The sequence below is a fragment of the Cervus elaphus genome, chromosome 11 (assembly GCF_910594005.1).
Source record: "Cervus elaphus chromosome 11, mCerEla1.1, whole genome shotgun sequence".
In the NCBI taxonomy this organism is placed as follows: Eukaryota; Metazoa; Chordata; class Mammalia; order Artiodactyla; family Cervidae; genus Cervus; species Cervus elaphus.
Genome location: NC_057825.1, coordinates 38,386,931 through 38,414,537, shown reverse-complemented (window position 1 = coordinate 38,414,537; position 27,607 = coordinate 38,386,931). Strand labels below are relative to the sequence as shown.

At 42.1% G+C, this 27,607-nt stretch overlaps 1 protein-coding gene across 1 annotated transcript in view; it reads left to right on the top strand.

The window, feature by feature from the left end:
* The first annotated feature begins 659 nt into the window (after positions 1–659).
* ANTXR1 (ANTXR cell adhesion molecule 1) overlaps positions 660–27,607 on the top strand; it is a 252,957-nt gene continuing 226,009 nt past the window's right edge. The window contains exons 1-2 of the mRNA XM_043917596.1: positions 660–1,167; positions 25,634–25,705. Coding sequence (XP_043773531.1) covers positions 1,016–1,167; positions 25,634–25,705 — 224 coding nt within the window. The 5' untranslated portion in view covers positions 660–1,015. The remainder of the gene's footprint in view (positions 1,168–25,633; positions 25,706–27,607) is intronic.

The following is a 27,607-nucleotide window of genomic DNA, read 5'->3' as shown; positions in this document are numbered from 1 at the left end:
CTTCCTCTGTCTTAAATCAAAGATTGGATGAAAAAAGTCAAAGTTCATAGGCTGAAAAGAACTTACCACGGAATCTCCAAAATCGGAGATGGAGACCATCTAGAATGCTCTGCTGTTTCATGCCAGGAACAGCTTTCTGTGTGGGACTGTTTTTTGCTGTTTTCAGTCACATGACCGCATCCCAACAGTCTCTTTTATGATCTGCGCTAAGTGTACAGTTAGGTCACTTGGGTGATTCAGATCACAAAGGCCCGTTCTTCTACGCTCGTTTGTCCACCGTCTTGTTTGCAAAGGTCCTAGCCTGGGGTCAGAGCCGTGGTGCTTGGAGTAAGTTCTCATCAATTGCTTACAGGGACCTTATCAGCGGACGTAGAACAGGAAAAGAAAGAACAAGGATAAAAAGGCTAGCGAGTGAGGAAGAACTAAAAATAGGGAAGAAGTAATGGAGAATGAAAGGAAAGATGCGTGAGAAAATGGAATAGAAAACGTGTACAGCCAGGCTCCCTAGAACGCGGAAGAGTGCTTTCGCCGTCCTTGGCCACAAGGTGGCACCCTTTGAATTTTCTTCCCCCATCAAAATATGAAAGAGGGGGAGTTGAGAGGAGGGAGAAAAGAGTAAGCACTCCCCCAACCAAGAACAATTTGAAAACCCACCCCAAAATATTTAAAATCTGGGACAAAGAACCGTCAGGACGGAACTGCTTCAATTGCAAAACCTCAGCGCTGCCTCCGGAGCGGCCCGCCGGCCCGAGTCAGGAGCAGCCCCTTTAAAAAAAAGCGGACTACAGTATTGGGATTCTTGAAACCCGAAACCTAGAAACAGAATCGTAGCGGAAACCAGAAGGAAAACCTTGAACTCCTCCAGACAATTGCTTCCGGGGAGTTTTTCGGGAGAGCGAGGGGGAATAAAGGGCCCGAGAGGAGGGCCCCTCGGATGGCGCGCCCCTGAGGGTCCTGGCGAGTTCGAGGAGCGTGGGCAGGAGAGGACCCTACCCTCTCCCTTGGGCTGCAGGTCATGGCCACCGTGGAGCAGAAAGCCCTGGGCATTGGCTTCAAGTGTCTCTCTTTGGCCACTTTTGTGCTCATCTGCGCCGGGCAAGGGGGACGCAGGGAGGAAGGGGGTCCAGCCTGCTACGGGGGATTTGACCTGTACTTCATTCTGGACAAGTAAGTGCCGTGAGTTGTTCCACCCTAGGCTAAGCTGATGATGCTTTCTCCCCGGGCTGGGCTCCTTGGCAGGGTGGCTTTGGGACCGGCGCGCATCTCCAGGGACACAGAGGGGCCGCGGGAGGTGGCGGTGGCCCCAGCGCTGCGCCTTTGTGGACCGAGCGCGCGTCCCCATCCTTCCCGGCTGCAGGAGCTGGCCGGGCAGGCATCGCTGCTTGTTCTCCAGACAGCTTCTTCTCTGCCTTGCTTTCCGGCGACCGAGGCGCCTGAGGTTGAGGATGGGAGTGTAAAGATGCTGTTGACCTACTACCTCTCTTTGAACCCTTTCCATTTGCTTTAGAATCCTTGGTGAGAAAAGCTTGCTTAGGAGAGGCAGAATCAGGCACGTCTAAAGTAAGCGGAGTGGGCTTTTAAAAGTCAATCGTCTCTTGTTTAAAAACTCTGCCCTACATATTCCTTTTCCCTGGTTCCTCAGCATAGAATGTAGGCAGACCGAGCAGTTGGTGGAAATATAAGGCGGATTTCTCCACTCCACTGAGTTTGAGGCTAGGGAGTTCTTTGTTGTGGGGACGTCTTGCCAGTTGTAGGATGTTTTGTGAGTTGTAGAATGTTGAGCATCCCTGGCCGCTACCCTCTAGATGCTGGTACCTCCCCCACCCCACTCCCCAGCCCCCGCCGTCCCCACTAGTCTCTCCGTGGTGACAAGCAAAAATGTCTCCAGACATTGCCAAAAGTCCCCTGCAGGTATATTTCTCCTCCCTCTGGGCTTGAGAAACCCCGATGCAGGCGAAGTCAAGTTCTTGGCGATTTGACTGGTGGGCTACCAAGGAAATGCAGGAGCCCTGGTTTTCTTGCAAAAATGGATGAGGCTTCAGGACTGTTCAAGGGAGAACTGAACTCTGCCCAATCCCCTGTAGACTTGCCAAGCCACAGTCATTCAAGGAAGTTGCCTGCTATCAACTAAAACGCAGCTTTAACAATAAAAAGCCCCTTAGCGAAGATCAGTGCTCACCAGCGCTGTGTGAGCGCCCCACTGCCGGGACAGGACGCTTGCTGTTACCGTGGAGGGGACATGAGTTTCACAGACTGGAAAGTATTTGCGAGTTGGAAAAAGAGTCCTGCAAAATAAGCTGGCCAGCTAGACACCAAATGTGCTTTGCAGTTGCCCCTGGAGTTTGATTTTTTTCCGTAAAGGCTGTTTTGAACTCCAGATTCTTTGGATGAAAAGGGAGATCTCTTTCCTGCAGATTTATGAGAAGGTGGATACTGAAAATATACTCCAGTGCTAAGAAATGGAATTTCTTTTGTTACTTCTAGTGGCTGGGAGCACCAGCTCACAGATTCAGACTGTCTGAAAATACAGATGCCCATCACTGTGCTTTTTTTTAAAAGCCAGTTCAGAAGAACATACAGGAAAACTTGAAAATGGACAGAATCACCATGTCCCAGAATGGAACAACTCCACACTGCAGAGATATCAAACTCTTTCCAAATTACCTTGTAAATTGAATTAAACTTTAAAATCAGATTTCTGAAAGAATTTTGTTGGTGAGAGGAATTTAGCAAAATGATTCTAGGTTTATCTTAGAGAAAAAAAACAAGTTATTAACAGCTAAAACATTTGGGAAAAAGAATAATGAATACTTATATCTCCAAATATTAAACTATACTGTGAGGCAAATTAATAAAAGACTTTTTAAAAAATGGTTCTTGAACAAATGGTCCATAGGAAAAGAAAAGGTTTCGATTTATACTTTACCCGCCCCACCACCACCAAGATAAATTCCAAGAGGATTGAAAATTTTAATGTTAAACATTTAATTTAAAAATAAAGTATTGAAAGAATTAGAAGAAAATTTATATGAGTATTACTGTAATCTTAGATTTGGAGCTTTAAAAGCAGAGTAGCAGCAATAAAGAAAATTACAAAAAGATTTAAATATATTAAAATCTGACATGTCTATAAGTGAAAAAAATGTCACAAATAAAAGATAACAAGTAACAAAAGCTTTTGCAACATAAATTCACCTCTGTAGAGTAACCTTAAAATATAATAATCAGTTTTTAAAAGAGCATCTCAATAGAAAACAGGCTTACTATATAAATAATTCACACAAAAAAATATGAAAGGCAATAAACAAAAAAGTTCAACTTCCCTAGCAAAGAAATGGAAAAATCAAACAAGATGTAATTTTTATTACGTTGGCAATGATTTTTAAAGAATTATAACATTCAGCATTGGCCAACTTGTGGGAAGGAGGGCCATTGTCATATCTTAAAAGGAAAATATAAATTTGGTTTGGTCTTTCTAGGTTTGTGCTATCCAATAAAACTTTCTGTGATGATGGAAATATTCTCTTACTGTGCTTTCCAATATGGTAGCCACTAGCCGTATGTGGCTATTGACTCCTGAAATGTGTATAGTGGGATTGAGGAAATGAACTTTCCATTTTATTTAAGTTTAATTTAAATTTAAATAGTCATATGTGGCTATTATTTTGAATAGCATAGACAAGAAGATAGCATGGCAACATGTATCAAAGGAAAACTCCAAGATAGCCAGAAAAGAGTGCCTATATGTTCATGGCTGTGATGTTTATGATAGTGAAGCTGAAAATTATCTAAATGTCCAACAACAGAAGATTTAATAAGTTAGACATGGTATATGCATGATATTGAGTACACATGTTATACATGCATGTAAGATATTTTTAGGAGAAACACAATGCACATAATATACTCTTTAGGGAAAATACAATTACCAAATGTTATACACTATGATTCTACCTTTGTAAAAAATGCTAAACACATGTGTGTCTTTATTTACCCAATATGTAATAGTATTTGTCTGTAGAAAGTAGGATTTTTAAATTCTTTTTTTACACTTTTCTGCATCTTCAAATTTTTCTACAATGAACATATATTCTATAGTCAACAAAAATGAGTTATTCTGAGTTTTTAAAAAGTCATTTCAAGTGTGAGGGGGCTCTCTTAACCAGCGTGCTGAATTGCAAGCTCCTCACAATTATAGGGGATTTGCTTCTTTCATGTTTAATCCTGGAGTACTTTTCTAAATGCACCATAGGATCCTTGGCAATATGTTGAGGACCCAAAAAGGCTCCAGGAAAAAAATGGTGGGGCGACCTTTACAGGTACCTACCTTTACATGGAGATGGACTCCTCTGACTTCTTTTAGTTGTCTTATTGCTTGAAGAGAGGGACATTTTTGTGCTGAATGAGAAAGTTGCTAGAACTTGGTATGATAAGCGTATGCATTTCCAGCTTGCCATCTCGATTCGAGCTGATTTATGGGATTGTGGAACCCAAAGCTGGGGGATGGGCCAAAAGCCAGTGAGAGCAGACAGTCCCCCAGCTGGGCCCTAAAGACATGGTCTTTTGTCCTAGAAAGTACCTCCCCAGAAAGTGCTGTCCAGCACCCAACCACTACAGCTTGCAAAGGGAAAGAGTGCTGATGCATTTTTTCCCCTTGGGCTTCTCAGATCCTCTGACGGACAAGACACTGCAGAGGCTGAAGCCAGTGGCTCAGAAGGCAGTAAATTCACCATTCTTCTCCCCACCCCTCAACTCCCTTTTTCCCAGCGAATGGTTCTCTTCTTTTCTGTGACATTAAACCTCAGCTCATTTCAGCTTTAAGCAGGATGCATCTCTGGCTTGGAAGAAACCCAGATTATACATTTAATGGAACGTCATGTTTTCTCAACCAGAAGCAAAGACTTCATAATGATAACCTAGACTACCACAGTAACACAATAGGGCCTTATTAGCGGCTTTGGCCACGGAGCTGATGGACTGGGCTTCACAAGGCTTTGTATGACGGAATGTTATGTTCATTCAAGCATGCTTTTCTGGTTACAGTCAGGAAAAGTAGACTGCTGGGAATTCAATCAGGGATTTGAAAAGTCAGATTTGGGAGGACTTTATCCAGAGGAAAACAGTCAAGGAGCAGCTCGCCACCTTAAATCTCCCAGAGGGCCCTCTAAGATCAGTCACCCTGTTGGCCAACCCGTGGACATGCACGGACCTTTTCTCTCTTGCAGCACTCTTCTGTTATTACACTAGATGTTTATGTATCACATATTGGTCTGTGTTTATGTATCACATATTGGTCTGTTTTATAGAGAGCTGTTAGTCACTTAAGTGGAAAAAGTGGACTCTCCATCACGAGTTTGGGGAAGTGCTGGCTATATTCATGTGTGCCCTACGGACTTCAAAAATAGAAGGGTTGGGCGGGCTGGGGCAGGAGAAGTGGAGGAGATGGTGGGCTGGAGGACAGCAGTAAGCCTTGAATAGTTGACTTACAAGGTTTCCTAAAGCCACAGCCTGTCACCCAACAAATCCTTCCATTTGCAAAGACCCTCTACAGGCTCAGTGTGTGGGCTTCTTCCCCATTAGGACCCCCCAGCTCCTCCCTCCATGACTTCCTTTCTGTTCAGCACCAATTTTCTCTTTCTCTTTTCCCCATTCAAGGGGACCCCATCTCGCTATTTATGGAAGTCCAACCACAGCATCCAAAATTGGGTGGTCACATGTGATGATCTGTAGGACCCTTCCTATGTGTTATACTTCAGAGACACAGTCATTAAATGGATTTTTATAATATTAGACTGGGAACCTCACCATGTTCTGGGTTCCCAGCTACTAACTTACAACAGAAATCTTTAGAGTCAAAACTAAAGTCTCCTAAAACTTACACCGTCTCACAAGTGCCCCAGTAGGGCAAGTACTACTGTCTCTAATTTACAGATGAGAAAACTGTTCAACCTTGGTCAACCCAATGGATTAAGTGACCTGTGGAAGGACCTAGGATTAGATAATGACAAAGCTGGGACGCTGTCTGCTCCTGACTCTCAGCCCAGCTCTTTCCACTCATTGCCCTGTGCAGTTGGGTCATAATGAGAAGCACATGGCAATACGACTGTGTAGATTCCAGGAATTAAAAATCCCTGCATCAGAGTTTCAGGAAATGATGGTGCATAAGGCAACTAAGGTTACTTAATTGAGGAGCTACTGCTATGCTGTTAAAGCAGCTCTAAATTGATTGAAAGTTTCAGGGTCTCCCACCCTCTGCAGCCCGTGGAGATGTTCCAGAGATCTGGGGATTACCTGATGCATAGGACTCTAAGGACATCTGATTATAGTGTCCTTAAAGATCTGGTAAATTAATAATTTGTTCAGATTGAACCTGGTGGAACGGGGAAATTCAACTCTGTAGACATGTTAAAACTCACAGATGTAGCTTGTTTTCAGAAATGCTTTGGAAGAAGACTTCCAATAATGAAAATGCAAACTTGACTCTAAATAAGGAAAACAGAGTTCATTAGAAGGTACCTTGAAAATGATACAGTAATAATTCTGAGAAGCATCAGGGAAAAAAGATTTTCAAGGGTTCGGAATGTCTTCTTTTTGGTATCAAGATGGATTTGATGGTTTTTCAATATTCTTCCTTAATCGAAAGAATTGCAGTTTTGGAGAGGTTTTATCAGGTCAAGTAATAGCTGGTAGAACTGCTTGCAAATTGGAAGGTTTGGCTTATGGTTCAAAATAAATAGGGCAGAACTCTTTTGTTTTATTTTGTGCTTCTGTCTGGGCCAGCCAAGTAATTACCTCTAGTTTCCTTAGCTGTGGAGACCTGGTAAAACTCAGTGTCAAGCTGAGAATAGAATCCAGGAGTGCTGGAGGAAGGCACCAATCCTAAGATAACCTGCAATTATCTTCAAATCCTGTAGGACTCCCAGCAGTCCAGCGGCAAAGTCTGGCATCCCTTAGTGAGACTTGGCTGTCGCATGAACGCGAATAGGATTCGCCCACCCTAAAGGAAATCAGTCCTGGGTGTTCACTGGAAGGACTGATGTTGAAGCTGAAACTCCAACATTTTGGCCACCTGATGCGAAAAGCTGACTCATTTGAAAAGACCCTGATGTTGGGAAAGATTGAAGGCAGGAAGAGAAGGGGACAACAGAGGATGAGGTGGTTGGATGGCATCACTGACTCAATGGACATGGGTTTGGGTGAACTCCGGGAGTTGGTGATGGACAGGGAGGCCTGGCGTGCTGCAGTTCATGGGGTCGCAAAGAGTCGGATACGACTGAGCGACTGAACTGAACTGAATTTAGAACATGTGCCTATTTTTTATATGAAGTCCAGAGACTGGATTTTGCCTCTTGCAGTGATTACTGGGCAACAAGAGACCAAGTGGGTATTTGGATATTTCCTGACATATTTCCCAGACATGCCATGTTTGTACTGAAAATAGTGATTAGATTTCTTCCATTTGGAAGAGCTGATTCTTTCGTTTCTTTGGCATAGATTTGTTCTTAAGTCCGATCACAAGTGTGTGCTCCAATAAAAGTACAGGTGACGATACCTGTTGTCAACAGTGTCCTGTTCTGGAAGCTGCAAGGAATGGAAGAAAACAGCAAGCAGTCCAAAGCTATTTGCTTTTTAGGGAGGAGGACATTAGATGGACTCCAGGCAGGCAAAGCTAAAGGCTCTAATGAGGATTTGCGGCAGGGGGCAGGTTAGGTCGGGCTTCCCAGGTGGTGCTAGAGGTAAAGAACATGCCTGCCAATGCAGGACACATAAGAGATACAGGTTTGATCCCTGGTCGGGAAGATTCCCCCGGAGAATGGAATGGCAACCCACTGCAGTATTTTTGCCTGGAGAATCCTCATGGACAGAGGAGCCTGGTGGTCTACGGCCCATAGGCTCGCAAAGAGCTGGACATGACTGAAGTGACTTACCATGCATGCAGGTAAAGTCAATTTTAGATCAAAGAGGAGAAAAAATAAGTAAGTTTACTGAGCCCATGTTACCTGCCATGCATTGTATAAACATTTTGCTTGTTATCTCCTTTGTAACCACTTAAGGCCAGCACAGTCATGATCACTATTTGACACATGAGGAAACTGAGGTTTAGCAAGGCTAGCCAAGGTCATTGTAAGTGGTGAAACTCAGCCTCAAATCCAGGCATCTCTGACTCATGACCTGTGCACAGAGATGAAAAGAATCTAAGCATGCAAGAGAACATTGACTCAGTCAGGGTAGTTTATGCCTTGGTAACAAACAATCCCCGAAATCATAGTGACACAAAACAGCAAAGGTATAAACCTTTGTAATCTCTGTCTCTGCTACACATCTGGTGAGGGGCAACAGGGCCTGTGCTCAGGGTGCTATCCTGGAAGCTAGACTGGTGGAAATTCCTTCACACCGGCTTTTACCATCATTACTACAAAGGAAGGAAATGCTGGAGAGTCTCTGGCTGGAGCACTGCCAATAAATTAATGATTTGTCCAGATTGAACCTGATGGGAAAGGGAAATTCAACTCTGTAGACATGTGAAATGACACGCATCCTTCCACTCACAACCCACTGGTCAGACCTAGTCATGTGACTACTGAACATCACCACCACCATCGCACCATCAATACTACCTCTACCATCTCCACGCTTGCACATGTGCGTGCCAAGTAGCTTCAGTCGTGTCCTACTCTTTGGGACCCTGTGGACCATAGTGCTCCAGGCTCCTCTGTCCATGGGATTCTCCAGGCAAGAACACTAGAGTGGGTTGCCATACCCTCCTCCAGGGGATCTTCCCAATCCAGGGATCGAACCCATGTCTCCAGCATCTCCTGCATTACAGGTGGATTCTTTACCCACTGAGTCACCTGGAAGGCCCACTACCATCACCACCAACACCAAATGGGATATGGAAAACACCATCCTCCTGTTTTTCTAAAGGGAGAGGAAAGCCAGATATGGGGGGCATGAAAAGCCTTTACTATAAACATTTAATCATACACTACTTTTGCTCGAATAAGAAGAAAGGAATAGTCCCTGGGAGAGGATATAAAGATAAGACTTCTGGTCCAGGGTCAGTGCTGAGCCATGTCTTACATATGTTCATCAATCCGGAACTAGAGTCAGACATGACAGTTCAAATCTGCCTGTGTGGCAGTGATGGCCTGTCGTTCTTTCCCTTCCTTGTCCATTGATCCCATTCTTTACATGAAAAATTCAGTGCAGTGGGCAGGGGATTAAATTAGACTAAATAGAAAGTAGAAATGAAGATGAGACATGTTTCCCTGATAGCTAAGTATTAACATGAATGTATTCAGAATCTCAGAATCCCTTTGTCCATAGTTTGTGGACTATGAGGGAATTTGAAAAGCTGTGAGGGGAGAGTGGGATGCCCAGGTGGTGCTGGTGGTAAAGAACCCATTTACCAATACAGGAGATGCCTGAGACGAGGGTCCGATCCCTGGGTCAGGAAGACCCCCTGGAAGAGATATGGCAACTGACTCCAGCATTCTTGCCTGGAGAATCCCATGGACAGAGTAATCTGATGGGCTACAGTCTGTAGGGTCACAAAGTGTTGGTTGCAACTGAAGCGACTTAGCACGCATGTACACAAGGGGAGAGCGGCCCCTGGAACACCGAGGCAGCCAGGCTGAGAGGATGCTGTGTGTTGCAGAGGCTAATTCCGACCCTGAATCAAGAGTATCTGGGTTCCAACCAAATGTGTTTCTCAGTGAAGGTGTCATTGCCCTTTTCAGTGGGCAGTTTTTCACTGAGAGGGACTGTAGGATGCTTAGCATTTCTGATCATTCCTTTGTAAATGCTATAAGCTTCTAGTCATTGTGATACTCAATAAATAAATGCCTCTAAATATATCCCTAAATGCCTTCCTTGAGGTGGTATCACCCTGGTTGAGAACCCCTGACTGAAAGAAAGCAGGTAGAGCAAGGCATGCCAGTGATACTGATTTTAAGCTTCGTAGGACTACATCTGAGCAGGAAGAGCATTTATCTAGAGGAAGAACTAGAGTGGCTTTAGTTATAAGAGGGCCAGTGGAAACTGCTGACCTTGGAAATGAATGTGCTAAACCGGTGGTTCTCAACCAGGGACCAGATCAGCACCTTAAGGGTCCAGGGCAGGCCTGTATCATTTGGAAAATTTCCCAAGTGATTGTGATGTGGTTCTTTCCCTCCCACAATAAATCATGAGAGTGAACAGAAAGACCAGAGAAGTTGTCCTATAGTGATGGCCTTGTTCCTCTCTCACGAGGATGTCGCTAAGGAAGCAGACACCTGATAACTGAATGCCAAGCAGAGTTCTTACTTTAGATGGTGGTAGGAAAGGCTCAACATAATATAGAGAGGAAGAGCCCAGGTCACAGATAAGCCATGCTTTGCCCTGCTGTGTTGGCAGGTCCTGCCGTGTGTGCATACACATGGAGGCCATGGTGTTTGCTAGGACAATCCTTTGTTCCCTTTCTGTCAAGACTCCAGGCAGGAAACATACCCCAGGTCCTCAGGGGAACGAACTGGACTAATCACAGAGGTTAAGAGAGCTGCCTTTGGAGTCAGGCATTTCAGGCTTTAGATACCAGCTCAACCTTTTACTAACTTGTATGACTTGAGCAAATTATTTAGCCTTTCTGAACCTCAGTCTTCTCATTCATAAAACAGGTATTAAAACTACTGCCTCACAGAAGTATCCTGAAGATTAAATAATATTAGAATAAAACCCTTAATGAAGCATTTGGTATGTGAGTGTCCTAGATGATAATGGTGGTGGTGGTGGTAAATGTAACAGTAGTGGTGATGGTGGTGATGGTGGAGGTGGTGACAGTGATGGTGATGATGGTATTGATGGCGACTGTAGTGGTGATAGTGATGATGGTATTATTGATGATGTGATGGTGGTGGTGATGGTGACAGTGATGGTATTGATGGTGATGGTAGTGTGATCAAGATAATGGTACTATTGATGATGTGATGGTGGTGGTGGTGGTGGTGGTGGTGATGACAGTATTATTGATGAGGGTATTGGTGATGGTGATGATGGTATTAATGATGACCGTATTGATAGTGGTGGTGGTGATGGTGATGATGATGGTTTTATTGATGATGTGATGGTGATGGTGGTGGTGGCGATGGTGATGGTGATGATGGTATTGATGGTGATGGTAGTATGATCAAGATAATGGTATTATTGATGATGTGATGGTGGTGCTGGTGATGGTGATGATGATCGTATTGATGGTGGTGGTGATGGTGATGACAGTGTTATTGATGATGTGATGGTGGTTGTGGTGATGGTGACAGTGATGGTATTGATGGTGATGGTACTGGTGATCAAGATTATGGTATTATTGATGATGTGATGGTGGTGGTGGCGGTGGTGGTGGTAATGACGGTATTATTGATGATGGTATTGATGGTGGTTGTGATGGTGATGATGGTATTGATGATGTGGTGGTGGTGATGGTGATGATGATGGTCTTATTGATGATGTGATGGTGATGGTGGCGGTGGTGATGGTGATGGTGATGATGGTATTGATGTGATGGTGGTGGTGGTGATGGTGGTGATGATGGTCTTATTGATGATGTGATGGTGATGGTGGTGGTGGCGATGGTGATGGTGATGATGGTATTGATGGTGATGGTAGTGGTGATAATGATTATGGTATTATTGATGATGCGGTGGTGGTGGTGGTCATGGTGATGACATTGATGCTGGTGGTAGTAATGGTGGTAATTACCCCTAGAGAAAATGGATGTGTTCCTCTAACAGAAGACATCTCCTTAGATTATAAGTTGGACTTCCTGTCTAGGGTAAGGAGTACATCAGTTCAACTCAGTATTTATCAAACTTTGCTAAATGTATCAGATTACAAAATGCCTATGGTGACTCTAAAGGAGTTCACAGTTTAGCAGAAGAGACAAAGGGTTAGGGAAACAGAGTTGGTGAAATAATGAATTTTGATTGAGATTAGAGAGGTTTAGGAGACTTTCTAGAGAAGGTAACTTTGGATCCAGGACTTGAACCTCGAGCAGGGTTTTGCCAGGTGACAAAGTAAAGAAAAACACATTGATGACCAAGGAGCACCACAAGAAGGTGAAATGACACATACTCTTTGTGATGTGAGCATGGCAGTAAGAGTGACAGAAAAAGAATCTGGAAAGAGCAGGATTTTTCACATCAACAGCAGGTTAAGGGATTATATGTTGGGGGAATGGGAAAAAAAGAACAAATGAAATTGAGTGACTTTGTAGGGTGGAGTACCAGGACTTGATGAGCAGTTGGCTGTGAGTGAGAAGAAAGAGCTGTGAGGGGAAGGAGTAGGTTTCAGAAGAAAACAGGAACTTGGTGTGGACATGTTGAGTCTGTACACGTAGGACATTTGGGTGGAGGTATTGAGTAGACAGTTGGATTTATACCCTGTAACTGGCAAAAAAAAAAAAAAAAGACTTGAGAGTTGTCAGCCCAAGAGTAGTAGATGAAAATATGGATATGGATAATAAATAATATGGAGATAATATCAAGATAATATCAGGGTTAAAAAATGTCAAGTAGAGGTTTAATGAGGAAGATGGCCAGGGTCCAACCTCAAGGAATTGCCAACAGGAATGTCTGGGCCAAAGAAGAAACTCCATTAACCAGAGTTGAGAAGAAGTTGCCAGAACAGTTAGAAGAGAAACAGCTAAGAACTGTTACCACTGAGGCCAGGAGAGAGAGAATTTCAGTGGAGGGGTGATGAGCTAGATGTTTTCCCCCTAAAATCATCATTTCTATTCCTAGTCTTGGGGGCAGCATCACCCATAGATCTAGCCACGTAAGCCAAAGGGCTGGGATGAATCCTCTTATACTCCAAAGCCTGACAATGTCTGCTCCCACATCTCTGCCTTGTCATCACCTTGCTGTACTGTGCTTAGTCGCTCAGTCGTGTCCAACTCTTTGCAACCCCATGAACTGCATGCCAGGCTCCTCTACCCATGGGGATTCTTCAGGCAAGAATACTGGAGTCAGTTGCCATGCCCTCCTCCAGGGGATCTTCCCAACCCAGGGATCGAACTCAGGTCTCCCACATTGCAGGCGGATTCTTTACCACCTGGGCCACCAGTGAAGCCCTATCATTACCTTATTTCAGGCCATTTCCCACCCAGTTCATGGAAATGTTCTCTAAATTTGTCTCTTTACCGCCTCTTTTTTTTTTTTTTAACCCTTCCCCTGGGGCTTCCCAGGTGGCTCAGTGGTAAGAATCTGCCTGCCAATACAGGAGATGCAGGAGACATGGATTGGATCCCTGGGTCAGGAAGATCCCCTGGAGTAGGAAATGTCAATTCACTCCAATATTCTTACCTAGAAAATTCTGTGGACAGAGGAGCCTGGCTGATTACAGTCCATGGAGTTCCTAAGAGTCGACACACCTGAGCATGTACACACTACTCTATAATCTTGACATTGGTACCAAGTTGATCTTTTTAGAACAGATTTAATCTTGACATCATCTCCCCCAACCCTTCAACCTCTAAACACTCCCAAAGTTCTTTCAGTATAAAATGTGAACTCCTTAGCAAGGGATTCTAGAGCTTTGTTGCTCTGATTACTATGTGTTACCCTTTACTATGTGTTGCCCTTAGCTTCATCTCTTACCACACCCAACACCCTTGCAATTTCCAACAAAGTTGTTGGTGTGCAGTTCCCTGAACTAACCCCATGCTCTTTCTTGCCTTTAGCTTTAGTGACCTCATCACCATTTCCATCTTTGTGTAGGTGATACCCTCTTAACCTTTGAGATGATACTGGTACTTCTTCCCTTCCCGTCACTAGCTGTGGGCTCACCGTGGTACAGAAAAGTTGAGAACAGTCATCTCTTTACATATCATCTTCATTCTAAGTTTGTTCTTTGTTCAGAGTCTCTCAACCCCATAACAACTCATATCACATAATAAGCAGCAGAGGGGTCCATTATCAAGACATGGAGAAGAATAACCCTTGGTGTGTGTCTTCTGAGGTCTCATTCAGTGGCTTTATCTTCTTTTCCTCATACCTTGCTGCTTAACCGTATACAGCTCATTCCTGTAGGAACCACCTAGAACAGGATTTCCCCAACACCTTTTGGCATAAGGATTATGATCAGAATCTTAACCACCATTACTTACATAAAATGTTGTGTTAGTCACTCAGTTGTGTCCTATTCTTTGTGACTCCATGGACTATAGCCCACCAGGATCCTCTGTCTATGAAATTCTCCAGGCAAGAATACTAGAGTGGGTTGCCATGCCCTTCTCCAGGGGATCTTCCTGGCCCAGGGATTGAACCTGGGTCTCACACATTGCAGGCAGATTCTTTACCATCTGAGCCACCATAAAAGATAATACAAATACCAGGTTTATGGAAATTGTATAAAAAATTAAAAAAAAGAAATATCCCAACTGAACTACACTTCAGTCACAATAATAAGCAATATAAGGTCAAAGGAAATACAAGATGCCATTGGACAGCCATAACCTAACCGTAAGTAAATGGATGGGCCAGGACATTCCTGGCCTGTGCTTGTCCCAGTATAATTATTAGTGGCTTGCTAGTTTACTCTTGAAAGTGTTTCAGTTTGGATTTTAAATTATATGGTTATCCTGATTATTGACTGTCATAAAAGACACTATCAGAGGAACAGGAGAGGATTGAAGGCCAAACAGGTGAATCCTCTGATACACCTTATTCCATTAAAATGGGCAACCAGTTTGGCACTTCTGATTCCGCTCAAGTACACCAATTTTAATCTTCCTCTGGCATCCCCATTCCCAAATTCCCATAACAATTGGTGGAACTTCTGCAGTACTTCTCACTAACTTAGCAACCTAACACTGTGAATTGTAATTGTATGCATCTTTCCTCCATGGGGAGGCAGTGTTGCACAGGTGTTAGGAGTAGGGGTTTAAACACCAGAAAGACTGTAGGAGAGTAGTATTTGGACTAAGCATGGACTCTAGGGTCCTTATCCCAACCCTACCACTTACTAGGGTGTCCTTGAGTGAGTTACTTATTCTCTTTGTGAACTAGGTTTCCTCATCTGTGAAAAGGGGCCTGATAGTGTTATCACATAGGGTTGTGCTCAGAGCATAGTGCTACCCACACACAGGAAGTGCTCATTAAGTGCTGCTGCTGCTGCTGCTAAGTCGCTTCAGTCGTGTCCGACTCTGTGCGACCCCATAGACGGCAGCCCACCAGGCTCTGCCATCCCTGGGATTCTCCAGGCAAGAACATTGGAGTGGGTTGCCATTTCCTTCTCCAATGCATGAAAGTGAAAAGTAAAAGTGAAGTTGCTCAGTCGTGTCCAACTCTTCACGACCCCATGGACTGCAGCCTATCAGGCTCCTCCGTCCATGGGATTTTCCAGGCAAGAGTACTGGAGTGGGGTGCCATTGCCTTCTCCACATTAAGTGCTAGCTATTATTAAATGGCTTCTCTGGTGGCTCAGTTCGTAACGAATCCACCTGCAATGCAGGAGACACAGGTTTCATCTCTGGGTCAGGAGGAACACCTGGAGAAGGAAATAGCCACCCACTCCAGTATTCTTGTCTGGGAAATCCCATGAACAGAGGAGCCTGGCGGGCTACGGTCCATCGGGTGTCAAAGTGTCAGACATGACTGAGGGACTAAACCACCACATTATTAAATGGCAATGAATGAAAATGCTCAGCCCAATGCCTGCTGCCTAGTAAGTACTTAGTGCATGTCGTTTTGTAATTACTAATCTTTTAGATTCTAGAGGACCTACCAGGCATTCAAAAATCATTTTTGCTGCATCGATACATACTCTTCTTTATTTATACATACTACAAATATATCCAGCGAGAAAGAACTGAGAAAGGTCCTATGCTAAAGGCATTGGTGACTTTTGGAAATGTTGCTTCAGGACATCATAAATGCAGAAATTAAAGCTGAATGAACTCAGGGGCTTAGTTTGAGATGAGAAAGTAAAGTAAGTTTGTTGATGACTTCTGAAAAAGAAGCTGAACACAGACAGTTAGCTTCTCATGGCCTCCCCAACCATCATCTAAAACTTTCATCCCCCGAAAGAGAAAGTCTTCAGGAGGCATTTGGGGAGGCCTGCGTCAGGTCCACGCTCTGAAGACAGCCACAGTGACCTCCAACACCCTTGTAAGAAATTCCGCTAGAAACAAAGCAAATGAACTGAGTGCAGGAGGTCCGGCCGGGTCTGCTTTCAACCCTGTTGCCAAGTTAGAAAACCATGTAGAGGAGGATTCTGGAGGAACCTCAAGAACAATCCCAAATCTGGAAGTGAGTCTGGAGGAAAGAGTGCGACATCAGAGGAACAGAGGCCTCTCCATAGAGCCCTGCTACCCCGGTGCATCAGCGTCACCCAGAGGCAGCTGTGCTGGACGGTCGAGACGAAACAAAGCCACAGAAGCCAGAGCGCACGAACACCAGGCATCTTCGTGACAGTGACTCCCTCCAGCATTGCTGAGCCCTCCCCACATATCCTGGGCCTCCAGGGGAATGGCAGTTCTGTCTTTGATTATGTGGATGCTGTAGGGATCAGGGATGAGGTCAGGTACAGCACAGTGTGAACTTGGAGCAGACATCAGGTCCAAAAGCCCAACATGTGGCAAGCTGGAACTGATATGGCCCTGTCCAAAACAAACACACAAACCTTGCAAGGATGAGATTCCTTTGTGAAAAATGGTGAAGAATTATTCCATTGCCTACTCTCCCCTCATTGACGGAACAATAACTTAAGCTTACTTTAGCTATTAAGACCAACTCCCTTCCCCCAAACTAAGCTCTTTTCTTAAAAAAAAAAAAAACTTTTCATTGGAGTATAGTTGATTTGCAATGTTGTGCTAGTTTCAGATGTATAGCAAACTGAACCATTTATACATATACATATTGCCACTCTTTTTTTTTTTTGGAGATTATTTTCTCGTGTAGGCCATTACAGAGTATTGAGTAGAGTTCCCTGTGCTATACAGCAAGTTCTAATTAATTATCTATTTTATACAAAAGAGTGTGTATGTCAATCCCAGTCTCCAAATTTATCCCTCCCCTCCCTTATCCCATAAGGGATACCCATAAGGGTAACCATAAGTTTGTTTTTTACACCCATGACTCTACTTCTATTTTGTAAATAAGTTCTTTTGTACCTTTTTTTTTTTTTTTAGACTCCATATATAAGGAACATCATATGATATTTGTTCCCCAGATTTAGTTTTTAGAGAAGTTTGCAAGTTCAAGACATTACCATATATATGGCAAATATGAGACCCAGTTACACCTTCCCACATTGAAAGATGAAAACAGGGCCTACAAGATTTTAGCAACTGAAAATAAATGATGTAACAAAATTCCTGAGGTGGAAGAACATGTCTATGGAAAGAATTTTCAACAGCAAAAGAAATCAGTTTTAGCACCATATGTTTTATGATTTCAGCGACATTAAATAAAATAAGAACTTTGTTAGACAGGTGATAAAATATGAAAAGAGAAGAAAAGGGACCTAAAACAGTTAAGGAAATATAAAATAATATGGAAAAACATAAAGTCATAAAGCCACCTGAGAAGCAGTGAAGAACAGAACTGACAATGCAGAAAATGAAGGATGAAGGCATGTTTGAGAAGCTCTCATAAGTTGAATAGGAAATGAGTTACACAAAGGTGATGAGAGAGAAGATGATAAATAATGAATGACAAAAATAAATATCCAGTATACCAGATAATTTGCATTGCTAGAGCATAACCCAGAAGAAGCACTCAACAAGTTGATAGAACTTCCCTGATTAAAAAACAAAAACCTGAAAATGTAGATTTCAGCTCATCAAGTAATAATCAAAATTAATTAAAAGAGATTTGTACTTAAACATTTCCTGGTAAGAAAGTTTAATTTCAAAAACAAAAGCAGAATTTTATGAATGGGAAAAGATACAGTTTACCTACAAAGGTTCTGCAACATTAAATGTTGGAAAAATTTAATGAATAAAGTTATGATCTAAAATGTTCTGTCAAGATGTCACTTACATGAAAACAGAAAGACGTTTTCAAATACATACAGATTCTTCTAAAAGGGGGAGTGAGGATAATTTTCTTTAAGAAATTACTCAAAAAGTGAATCAGGGTTTTAAAAAAACTTAATAGTGATTATATAAAAGAACTTCCAGTGACCATCCAAACCATTTAAGCAAATATGTCTCATTAGTATTTTCATTAAATTTTGAGATGATATTACATCAACTAATAAGAGCAGTCTGTTATGAGAAAGGAACAGCTGAAAATAAGAAACTTTTGGAGAGAAAATATGCTGTTTCTGAGTATTCAAATTCATGGAAAAAATGACCACCACAAAGAATATTACAAAAATAAATTCAGCTCATCAGGAGACAGTTTAAGAAACTTTTTCCAGAACTCAAGCAGAAAGAATACAGAGATTAAAATTATGAGACCAGAGGTAAGTAATACAAAGTGAAACTGAAGTCGCTCAGTCGTGCCTCTTAGCGACCCCATGGACTGCAGCCTACCAGGCTCCTCCATCCATGGGATTTTCCAGGCAAGAGTACCAGAGTGGGGTGCCATTGCCTTCTTCAAGTAATGCAAAGGCATATAAAAATTCCTCAGACATAGAAAAATCCAAAATATATAGCACCCACATACCTTTATTGAAAAAAATATCACTTGGAAGTATTGACATCAAAATGGAAAACTTTTTGTAAATAAAGGATATGAAAAAGACATAATATAAAAGAAATAGAAGTAATGGCCCCAGAAAAGTTAATGTCACAGTAATGTTATCAATGAGGTTATACAGCAAAATATAAAAGTTAAAGAATGTATTCTCAAAAAAGAAAGTGAAAAGGGTAAATTTTTTTGTGCCACATAGAAAAAGTTGCTCATACTATATTCACATATACTGCCTCCCTAAAATGTAGTTTACTTTTATCTATCTTCCAAATCAGTCAATCCTAAAGGAAATCAACCCTGGATATTCTCTGGAAGGACTGATGCTGAAGCTCCAGTACTTTGGTCACTTGATGTAAAGAGCCGACTCACTGGAAAAGACCATGATTCTGGGGTCACAAAGAGTCAGGCATGACTTAGAGCCACCCCCGGTTCTCTCAGCCCTATGGCTGTGTGCTTAAAGGGGGCTCATTGTGTCCTTGTGGCTTGCACGTGAAGGGTGCCTCTGACTTTTCTGGCATCCATAGTACCGTATCTTGTCTTGTCACGGTCACCTGGTGTTCATCCACAGATCACACTGCTGGCTTTGACTGGTGGCCTTTCAGGCTCGTTTATCACATCTTGGTTTCAGACAACTAACTAGTTTTCTGTTCTGTTAACAACAATTCTGTGTTGAATTTGCACCTGAACCAATATTTGATATCAGAAATATCTTTAGGCTTTTCTTGCTCTGTGTGAGTGTGTGTGTGTATCGGAAAAGGTGAATTAGTGGAGGTGAAAGGATTACATATTTTGGTCTAGTATCTTCCTGAGCATTCACAAAAAAAAACACAGTTTAGTTTACATCTTGACACAGTATATGTGCATTATATACCTACACATAGTTGACTGAAAGTTTCACATAGCATGACTTTCTGTCATGGTATGCAATATATTCTGATATTTCTATTCTATTTCATTTTTATTAACTGTTGGCAACATCCCACCAAACTGATTTCCCAAATCACTAATAGGTTGCATTCCACAGCATAAAAGTCATTGCTGTCATAGCCTTCAATGAGGTGGACTAACAGGGAAATTCCTTACAAGTCAGTACTGTGGGGCTGGGGTCTCCAGACAGATAGGAGCAGGGTGGGTACAGTGCTCAGTGGCTTGATTTGGGTCTGCACTGAAGACATTGGAGGAGGGTAAGAGTTGCTGTCAGCTTTTAGAGCAAGAGGGAGGCTGGTTCATGACTCCAGCCAATCAGAAGAGGACAAGAGCTGAAGATCTGGGCTTCAGCCAGTTAGGGTGCAGGGAGGCTAGGAGGAAGGAGAGAAAGGGAAGGAAGAAGTGGAGCGAGGTAGGGCGTGGGAGGGGGGATACAAATGAATGTGGGGCCAGAATTAATTGCCTGTTTCGCTCAGTGGCGCCTGAGGCTGCCCTAGCCTTGCACGATTAGCTGGGGACCTGGTGGGTCACTGAGGACATGAATGACTTCAACTGGGTGGGGCTGAAGAAAAGCAGGACCTGACAGTTTTATAATTTCCATCCTCACTGGGACTCTGCTCTTCCAGGACTAAAAGACTCCTGGGTGATGTTTCCAACTGTGAGCTCTCTTTATTTCCCTTTCATTTTACTCTGACCTGTATGCCAAGGAGAGGACAATTTAAACTCAATTTGGTCCACTTGATTCTTTCTGACTGGCTGTATCTGTGACTAATGGAAAGAGCTTGTGTTTTTAAAGGAGCTCAACCATAGGGAGGTTTGGAAACTCACATAAGCACAAAAGAATGTGTTTCAGAAACAAATCAGAATGACACCCAGGGTTGTTCTTTTGCTCTTACTCTTTGCATATGAGATCCTTGAAAATAACTGAGCAGTAATCTGAGGGCCAGGTCAAGTTCCATGCAAACCCCTCTCTGGGAACACACAGTGAATACACAGGATGTATTGACTTCTTATCAGGCTCCAAACCTTGGAGAGGACCTAGAAAAACAAAAATAGGTAAGGAGCCCTAGAGCTACTCCCAGCAGTTACCTTTTCAAGGGACCAGTGGCTTTGCCTCCTTGTGGTCTGGGGAACCCTTCTGAAAGCCAAACAGAAAGTGATGTGAAGAGGAGGTGACTGATTTTGAGTGGATCCAGATTTAGTAAGTGAATCTTCAAGCACAGAATTCTGTAGGACTGTGTTCAAGCAGAATTCCCTGGGAGGCTACTTGAATTCCAAATTTTATTGAGATATATATTTGTGGAGCCAAAGCATGAGATCCTAAGAAGGGACCTGAATTCTCTACAGCATCTCGATACCCAGTTGCCCCACGGAAATCTTCAGGGGCTAGAATTGCATGAGTTAGAATTTAATTGAGTCAAATATCTGGGACATTTCACATCCACTGACTTGGATGTAAAACATGGATATTACAACTCTTTGACTATATTTTGTCAGCATTTGTGTGTTAAAAATAATTCTAAAAACAAAATAATCCACAACAGAGTTCAGTGGAACCTTAAAGAGCCTGTTGATGAAAGTGAAAGGAGAGTGAAAAAGTTGGCTTAAAACTCAACATTCAGAAAACTAAAATCATGGCATCTGGTCCCATCACTTCATGGCAAATAGATGGGGAAGAAATGGAAACAGTGACAAACTTTATTTATTTATTTTGGCGGGGGCTCCAAAATCACTGCAGGTGGTGAGTACAGCCATGAGATTAAAAGACACTTGCTCCTTGGAAGAAAAGTTATGACCTATCTAGACAGCGTATTAAAAAGCAGAGACATTACTTTGCCAACAACGGTCAGTCTAGTCAAAGCTATGGTTTTTCCAGTGGTCATGTATGGATGTTAGAGTTGGACTATAAAGAAAGCTGAGCACTGAAGAATTGATGCTTTTGAACTGTGGTGTTGGAAAAGACTCTTGAGAGTCCCTTGGACTGCAAGGAGATATTTTGGTCAAGGCTTAGGTAACTGTGTAAAGAATGATCATGAGTACATATGAAACAACAAACTTTGACAGTAACAGGACAATTATTAGTAGAGTTGGGATGGGAGAAGCAAGCCTGTCAATATCCCCTTACCTGTTGTTTTATCTTACGACTCTCATTTTATTTTCTTCTTGAGAAAATACAGCACCTGCCCATTGGCAAGAAAGTGTTCCAGATGGATTTAGAATTTTCTCAACACTCCAGAATATTTCTTGGATCTTTCCTTATATCTAGCTTCTAGAAATCAAAGATGAATACCAATATTTTCTAAATTTTACATGTCAATCAGATAAAAGGATAGTGCAAATGAAATATTTTAAGACAAAAGAAAATGTGAATTAATTAACAGTGGGTGATCCTTTGTAATAAGTGTGTATATATATGCTGTCACTTCAGTTGTGTCTGACTCTTTGTGACCCTATGGACTGTAGCCTGCCAGGCTTCTCTGTCCATGGGATTCTCCAGGCAGGAATACTGAAGTGGGTTGCCATGCCCTCTTCCAGGGAATCTTCCCAACCCAGGGATCCAACCCGCGTCTCTTATGTCTCCTGTATTGGCAGGCAGGTTCTTTACCACTAGTGCCATTTGTAATAAGTAAAGGAATGCAAATGATTTGTGCTCGATTCTTGAGAACAAAAAAATGCTAACACAAAAAGAATTTACTTGAGACCCCTGCTTCTTTATTAGACAGCCAAGAATAGATCCCCAACTTCTAGTTCAAGTCCCTACTTCAACTCTTTACCTCCCTTCCCAGTTTAATTCCCTCACTATAGGACTTCTCTACTGATAAGAAAATCAGACATGGGATGGAGGAACTGGGGATTCCTCTCTAATCATTAGGTATCTTACCTTGCTCCTCAGTAACCAAAATTTCAGATGATACTTGTCTGGGTTATAACACAGCATTGCAAAACACAGTATTGTGTTTCAGAAGTGGGCACAGGTGACCAGTGTTCAAGGAGATCTCTTGAATCCAGTGGAAAAGAGTTGTAGAATTCTAAGTAGACTGTGGCTGATAGTCACATGGTGGCTCCTCTGAAGCACATACACAGCACTGAGCCAGATCTGCCAGACCCTCACTAAGACCCCCAGGACCAGAGCATCTACCCTTTGGCTGAAGAAAGGGAGTCAGAACCAGTCTTTGAGATTTTAAATATACTACTGAAACATGTCCAAGAGGATGGCTGGGATTCTAATGAAAAACTTTCCAAAGCTTTAAAAGTTTAGGGCTGGGATATGCTCTTCTGGTGAGCTATTGGGAGTCTCCCGGTTGCATTAAACTCAGAGATCTACCATTGATTAGATAGGCTGGTTCATTGAGGATTTGTACTCTAGAATTGTTGGCCCATCTGGGAAGGCTCCTCAGGATCACATAGGGTCACAGGAATTGGCTGGAGCTATCTGAGTCTCAGTCCTGAGACACTCATCCAAACAAGGCCAGAAGCCAGGACCGGCTGGCAAAAGATCAGGAGGCATCCATGAGCAATAGAGACGTCTCTCCATGCTCTTCTTCCTTCCTTTCATCCAACTAATAGTTAGATGCTGGGGAGGCAAATATCCTTCACATTCTCACAATGGAAGCTTGAAGAAAAAAGTGATGGCAACCCAGTATCAGAGGATGATGACTGAGAGATGGACACAGTGCCCTGAGATCCCGGGACAGGAGCAATGAGCCCCATCTGTGTTGGTCGAAGGCAACAGGCAGAGATCAAGTTGGGTCTTACAGATGAGTAGGAGTTTGCCAGTGTGGACATTGCATGTCTCAAGCAGATGGAATTTTGGAATAGAAAGGTTTACTGGAAAAGGTTTATTTTTGACAAGTCAAGCCTCACCCTCTCCACTCCTTCTGCATCTCCCCAACTCCCCCTCCTCGACCCTGTAGGCTTTATGCTGCTGCCGCCGCCCAAAACTACTTGCTTTTCCCCAAACAAAGCATTTCTGGATTTATTAGAGGAGGAGTTGAATATTTTTTCAAATGCTGATTTACCATCCTTCAAGGGATTGCCTGTTCTGATCCTTTGTTTATTTTTCTATTGTTTGCCTTGGTAACATTTACTTTGTACCAATTATTTACATATACTGGACACTAATCTTTTGCCATTTATTTTTGTGGCAAACATCTTCTCTCACTCTCTTCCTTGTCTTTGCTGATGGTATTTTTTGTCATCCAGAATTTTAGACACTTCTAATAGTCATAATAATTCTTTTTGTAAAGAACAATTCCTACTTTTTGTATTTGGTTGAGGGAACTCTTCACTAACCTGATGACATAAAAATCTTCTATAATTCACCTGATGGATTGAAAGTTTTGTTTTTCCTATTAGGTTTTAATACATCTAGGGTTACATTTGGTATGAGATAGTGATCTGATTGATTGTTTCCAATTAGAAATCCATTGTCACAGCAATGACATGGAAGGGTTTATTCTCCCTCCCCAGTGTGAATCACCTCTTTCACTATGTATTAGAGCAAGACCTTACATACACTGAGGTGTGGATGTAGTTCTCCCTTTTACTCCGTTGGTTCTACTCTTACATATCATGTTTATGGGGTTGCTATATTTGATAGGGCAGTTTTTCCAACTTTGTTCTTTTTCATTATTGCCTTGATCACTTTTATAACTTTAATCTTCATTTCATTTGTGAAGTCAGTTTTTGAGTTTCACAAAACATTTTTTCAGAATTTTTCCTAGAATTGAAGTTATAGGTCAACCTGGAGAGCTTCCGTATCCTTATGATATGTAATCTTGCAGTGTTTGACCATAACGTATTGTATCACTTCTGTTCAGATCAGACAGACATATCATTACTGGATGTGGGGCAGAAAAAAGTAGATTTTACTCATAGAGGTGGAATACACTTAACCAAAATGAGAATTCCTAGACATATTGAATCACAGAAAAAAAAGCATGAAATTTACTTTGCACAGATTCATCTTAAAGATCTATAAAATAGTCTGAAACAAAATAACAATAACTTTCTAGAAGTTAAAATTAAGGTAGATGAGTGCATAAAAATAAAAGCTATCTGAAACCAGTGGAAAATGTTTTCAGTCCAAAATGTCAGAGTCAAAAGAGCAAACTAACCTCAACAATTATGACAGGCAGAAATGCAGAGCTCAGCTGAAACAGATCCTTAATAAAAGGAAAAGAGCACTGAGTCTACAGAAGAGTACGTTAAAATAGAAAAAGTTACTATGAAGTCAGTGCAACAGATTGAGTATGAGCACTTTGAAAAATACTTATAAGCTGAATTGAAGTAGTAGTAAGCGGTATCAGTGAAACAGAAGTCAACTGTGGGAAATAAGCCCATTTCCAAATCTAAAGTGTTATGATTCCATATGTCTTATAGAAAATTTCCCTCTTTTTTTCAGTAAAAGGATCACTTTTTAATGATGAGGAGCTGTATCATTTTTCTTCTTTTAAGTATTAGTTACATTAACTATCCTTAAATTTTGAACTATCAATATCTTACTGAAATAAATCACCAATTAATTAATTAGCATTCTTTTGAATTCCTGCTGGATTTGTTTTGCTAATATATTTTTTAGAGACTTTGAATCTGTATTTACCAATGAATTTTTACTCTTTTGAGGAGTGGAATTTGTTTCTCTTTGTCTATTTGGGCATGTAGTTTGTGCCGATTTCATTTGAATGAATTGGAATGCTATTTCTTCTCTAATCAGAGCAATAAATTGCACAAAAATAACTATTCCTTAAAGCTGTGAAACTAACCTGTGAATCTGGCTGGGCTCAGGAATTTTTTGACATATGAGTATATGGAGTAGGGGTGGTAAGGAGTTGGAGGTGGAGTGAAGAGAGTTCTTTACCAAAGTTTCTCAGAATTCTAAAATTAAGTCTAAGCATCTTTAATTTCCAAAGTTACGGAAGTTTCAGATGGTGAGCCCTGTTAAAGGCTAGGTCGACTGTAAAACAATAGAATATATGACACAAGGTAAAGACAAATGAACACCTGATTAAATCACATCTGCTTTATTTCCCTAGGTCAGGAAGTGTGCTGCACCACTGGAATGAAATCTATTACTTTGTGGAACAGTTGGCTCATAAATTCATCAGGTGAGAAATATGTAGTTCTCGGCCATAGGTAAACCCAGCTTATGTTTGCTATTCTACTAATTACTAACTAGTTTGGGGGTGGTTTTTGACAAAGGTAGAATCTCAGACCTTGGAAGAGAGATTTACCTTTGTTTTCATCTTTGCCACATGTTAGAATATTTTGTTTGTTTTTGTTTTGTTTTTAAATAGAATAACTTGACTATGTTTTCAACAGGAACCCAATTTGGTTATGAGATCAACATTTTAACTTTCTTCCTCTCTTGTCGAATAATATCCTTCTAGAAGGATCATTAACATTTTCTTTCACAGTGCATTATGCTAGAGAAATTGGCTCATTCTGGCTGGACCCATGTGTATGGTGTAAGGTTACCTTACACCTTATGGGGTGTAAAGTGATCAATTCATCCCAGTTTGCCCAGAACCTCCTTGGTTTTAGCACTGGAAGTTTCATACCCTGGGAGCTCTCCTCAGTCCTGGACAAACCACCATGCTTGTTCAGCCTGACTATGTGCCCTATGGGGTAGAACACTCTAAGCATTCTCAACCATATGTCCAAGGGAGGACAATGAAATTTTGAACATCGGCACTGTAAACGTTGCAGGGGCCTTAGCAGTCCAGTAAATGTAGACTCCCACTAGTAAAAGAAAGGAGGTCATTTTACCCTCTTTGGGTACAGCTGCCAAACGACAACACAACTGTGATAGCATTCACCTATATGCTTGAATTTAAACCAGTTGTCCAGGTCTTTGGTAAAAATTGTTCTGGGTATTGTAAATTTGAAAGCAACTCCACTTCTGCTTGGTGGCCTCTGTTGTCTTCCAGCCAATGTGAGTAGCTGTATACATCTTCTGTGAGTAAGATTTTTTTTTTTAACTCAGGAGACAAGTTGTCCTCTGAGACCAGAAAACTGATAAATGTATTCCCTGCAAATTCACCTGCTGGTCTCCACATGTACCCATCTGTGGAGGGAGCAGGTTAAGGGGTGTCCTCTCTGTGATGCCCAAAATTGGAAACTAAAGCAAGTAGCCTATAAGTCCAGATGAATGGAGAAAACAGAAGCTGGGAGGAGATGGAGATGAAAAATAGAGGGAAAGGAGAGAAACAAAATATTTAAGAGACTCATAGAAGCTTAGAATTGAAAGGAGTAACTTTCCAATCTATCCTAAGAGCTATGCACTCACTGCCAGCTTGGAAAGCTCTGGTGAGAAACTGCTGCCTTTTGAGGCAAATGCAACCCAGTAGTTGGACAGTTCCAGTTTCCATAAGAGTCCTTTTGTCCCTGACCCATAATGTCCCTTCCTACACTCTCATCCAGGAGTGATATAAAACAAATCTATCTCCAGACACTTGGGAGTATCTGCTATGTTTCTATTTGCCCTGATGGTTTTCTGTTCCCTCTAAAGCAGAGGAGTCTCCTGAAAAAAGATTTGAAGTCAGGCAGACGTGGAGTTGCATCCAAGCTCCATTAGGCAACCAAAGCAACTGACTCATCTTGGTTGAACCTCAGTTTACATGTGAAAATTGTAAGAGAAAATGTGCTCAAAGCAACAAACCCAGCACCTGACTTAGAATGGGCACTCCACACTTCTCTTCTCCAGTTCCTTCAGCACCTCCAGACACTTTACTATTTTACATGCAAAGAAATTAGAGGTAGGGATTGAGGAAACTAAGAGACCATTTTATCCAGTTCTGTTTGTTTTGTTTTACAAAGAAACTAAGGACCAGAGTAGTTGATAATGGCTTAATCCAGACCAAGAGGCACTTCCCTGGTTTGTTTGTTTGTTTTTTGGCTGTGCCATGAGGCATGTGAGATCTTAGCTCCCCAACCAGGGATTGAACTGGTGCCCCCTGCAGTGGAGGCATGGACTCTTAACCACTGGACCACCAGGGAGTTTCCACTTC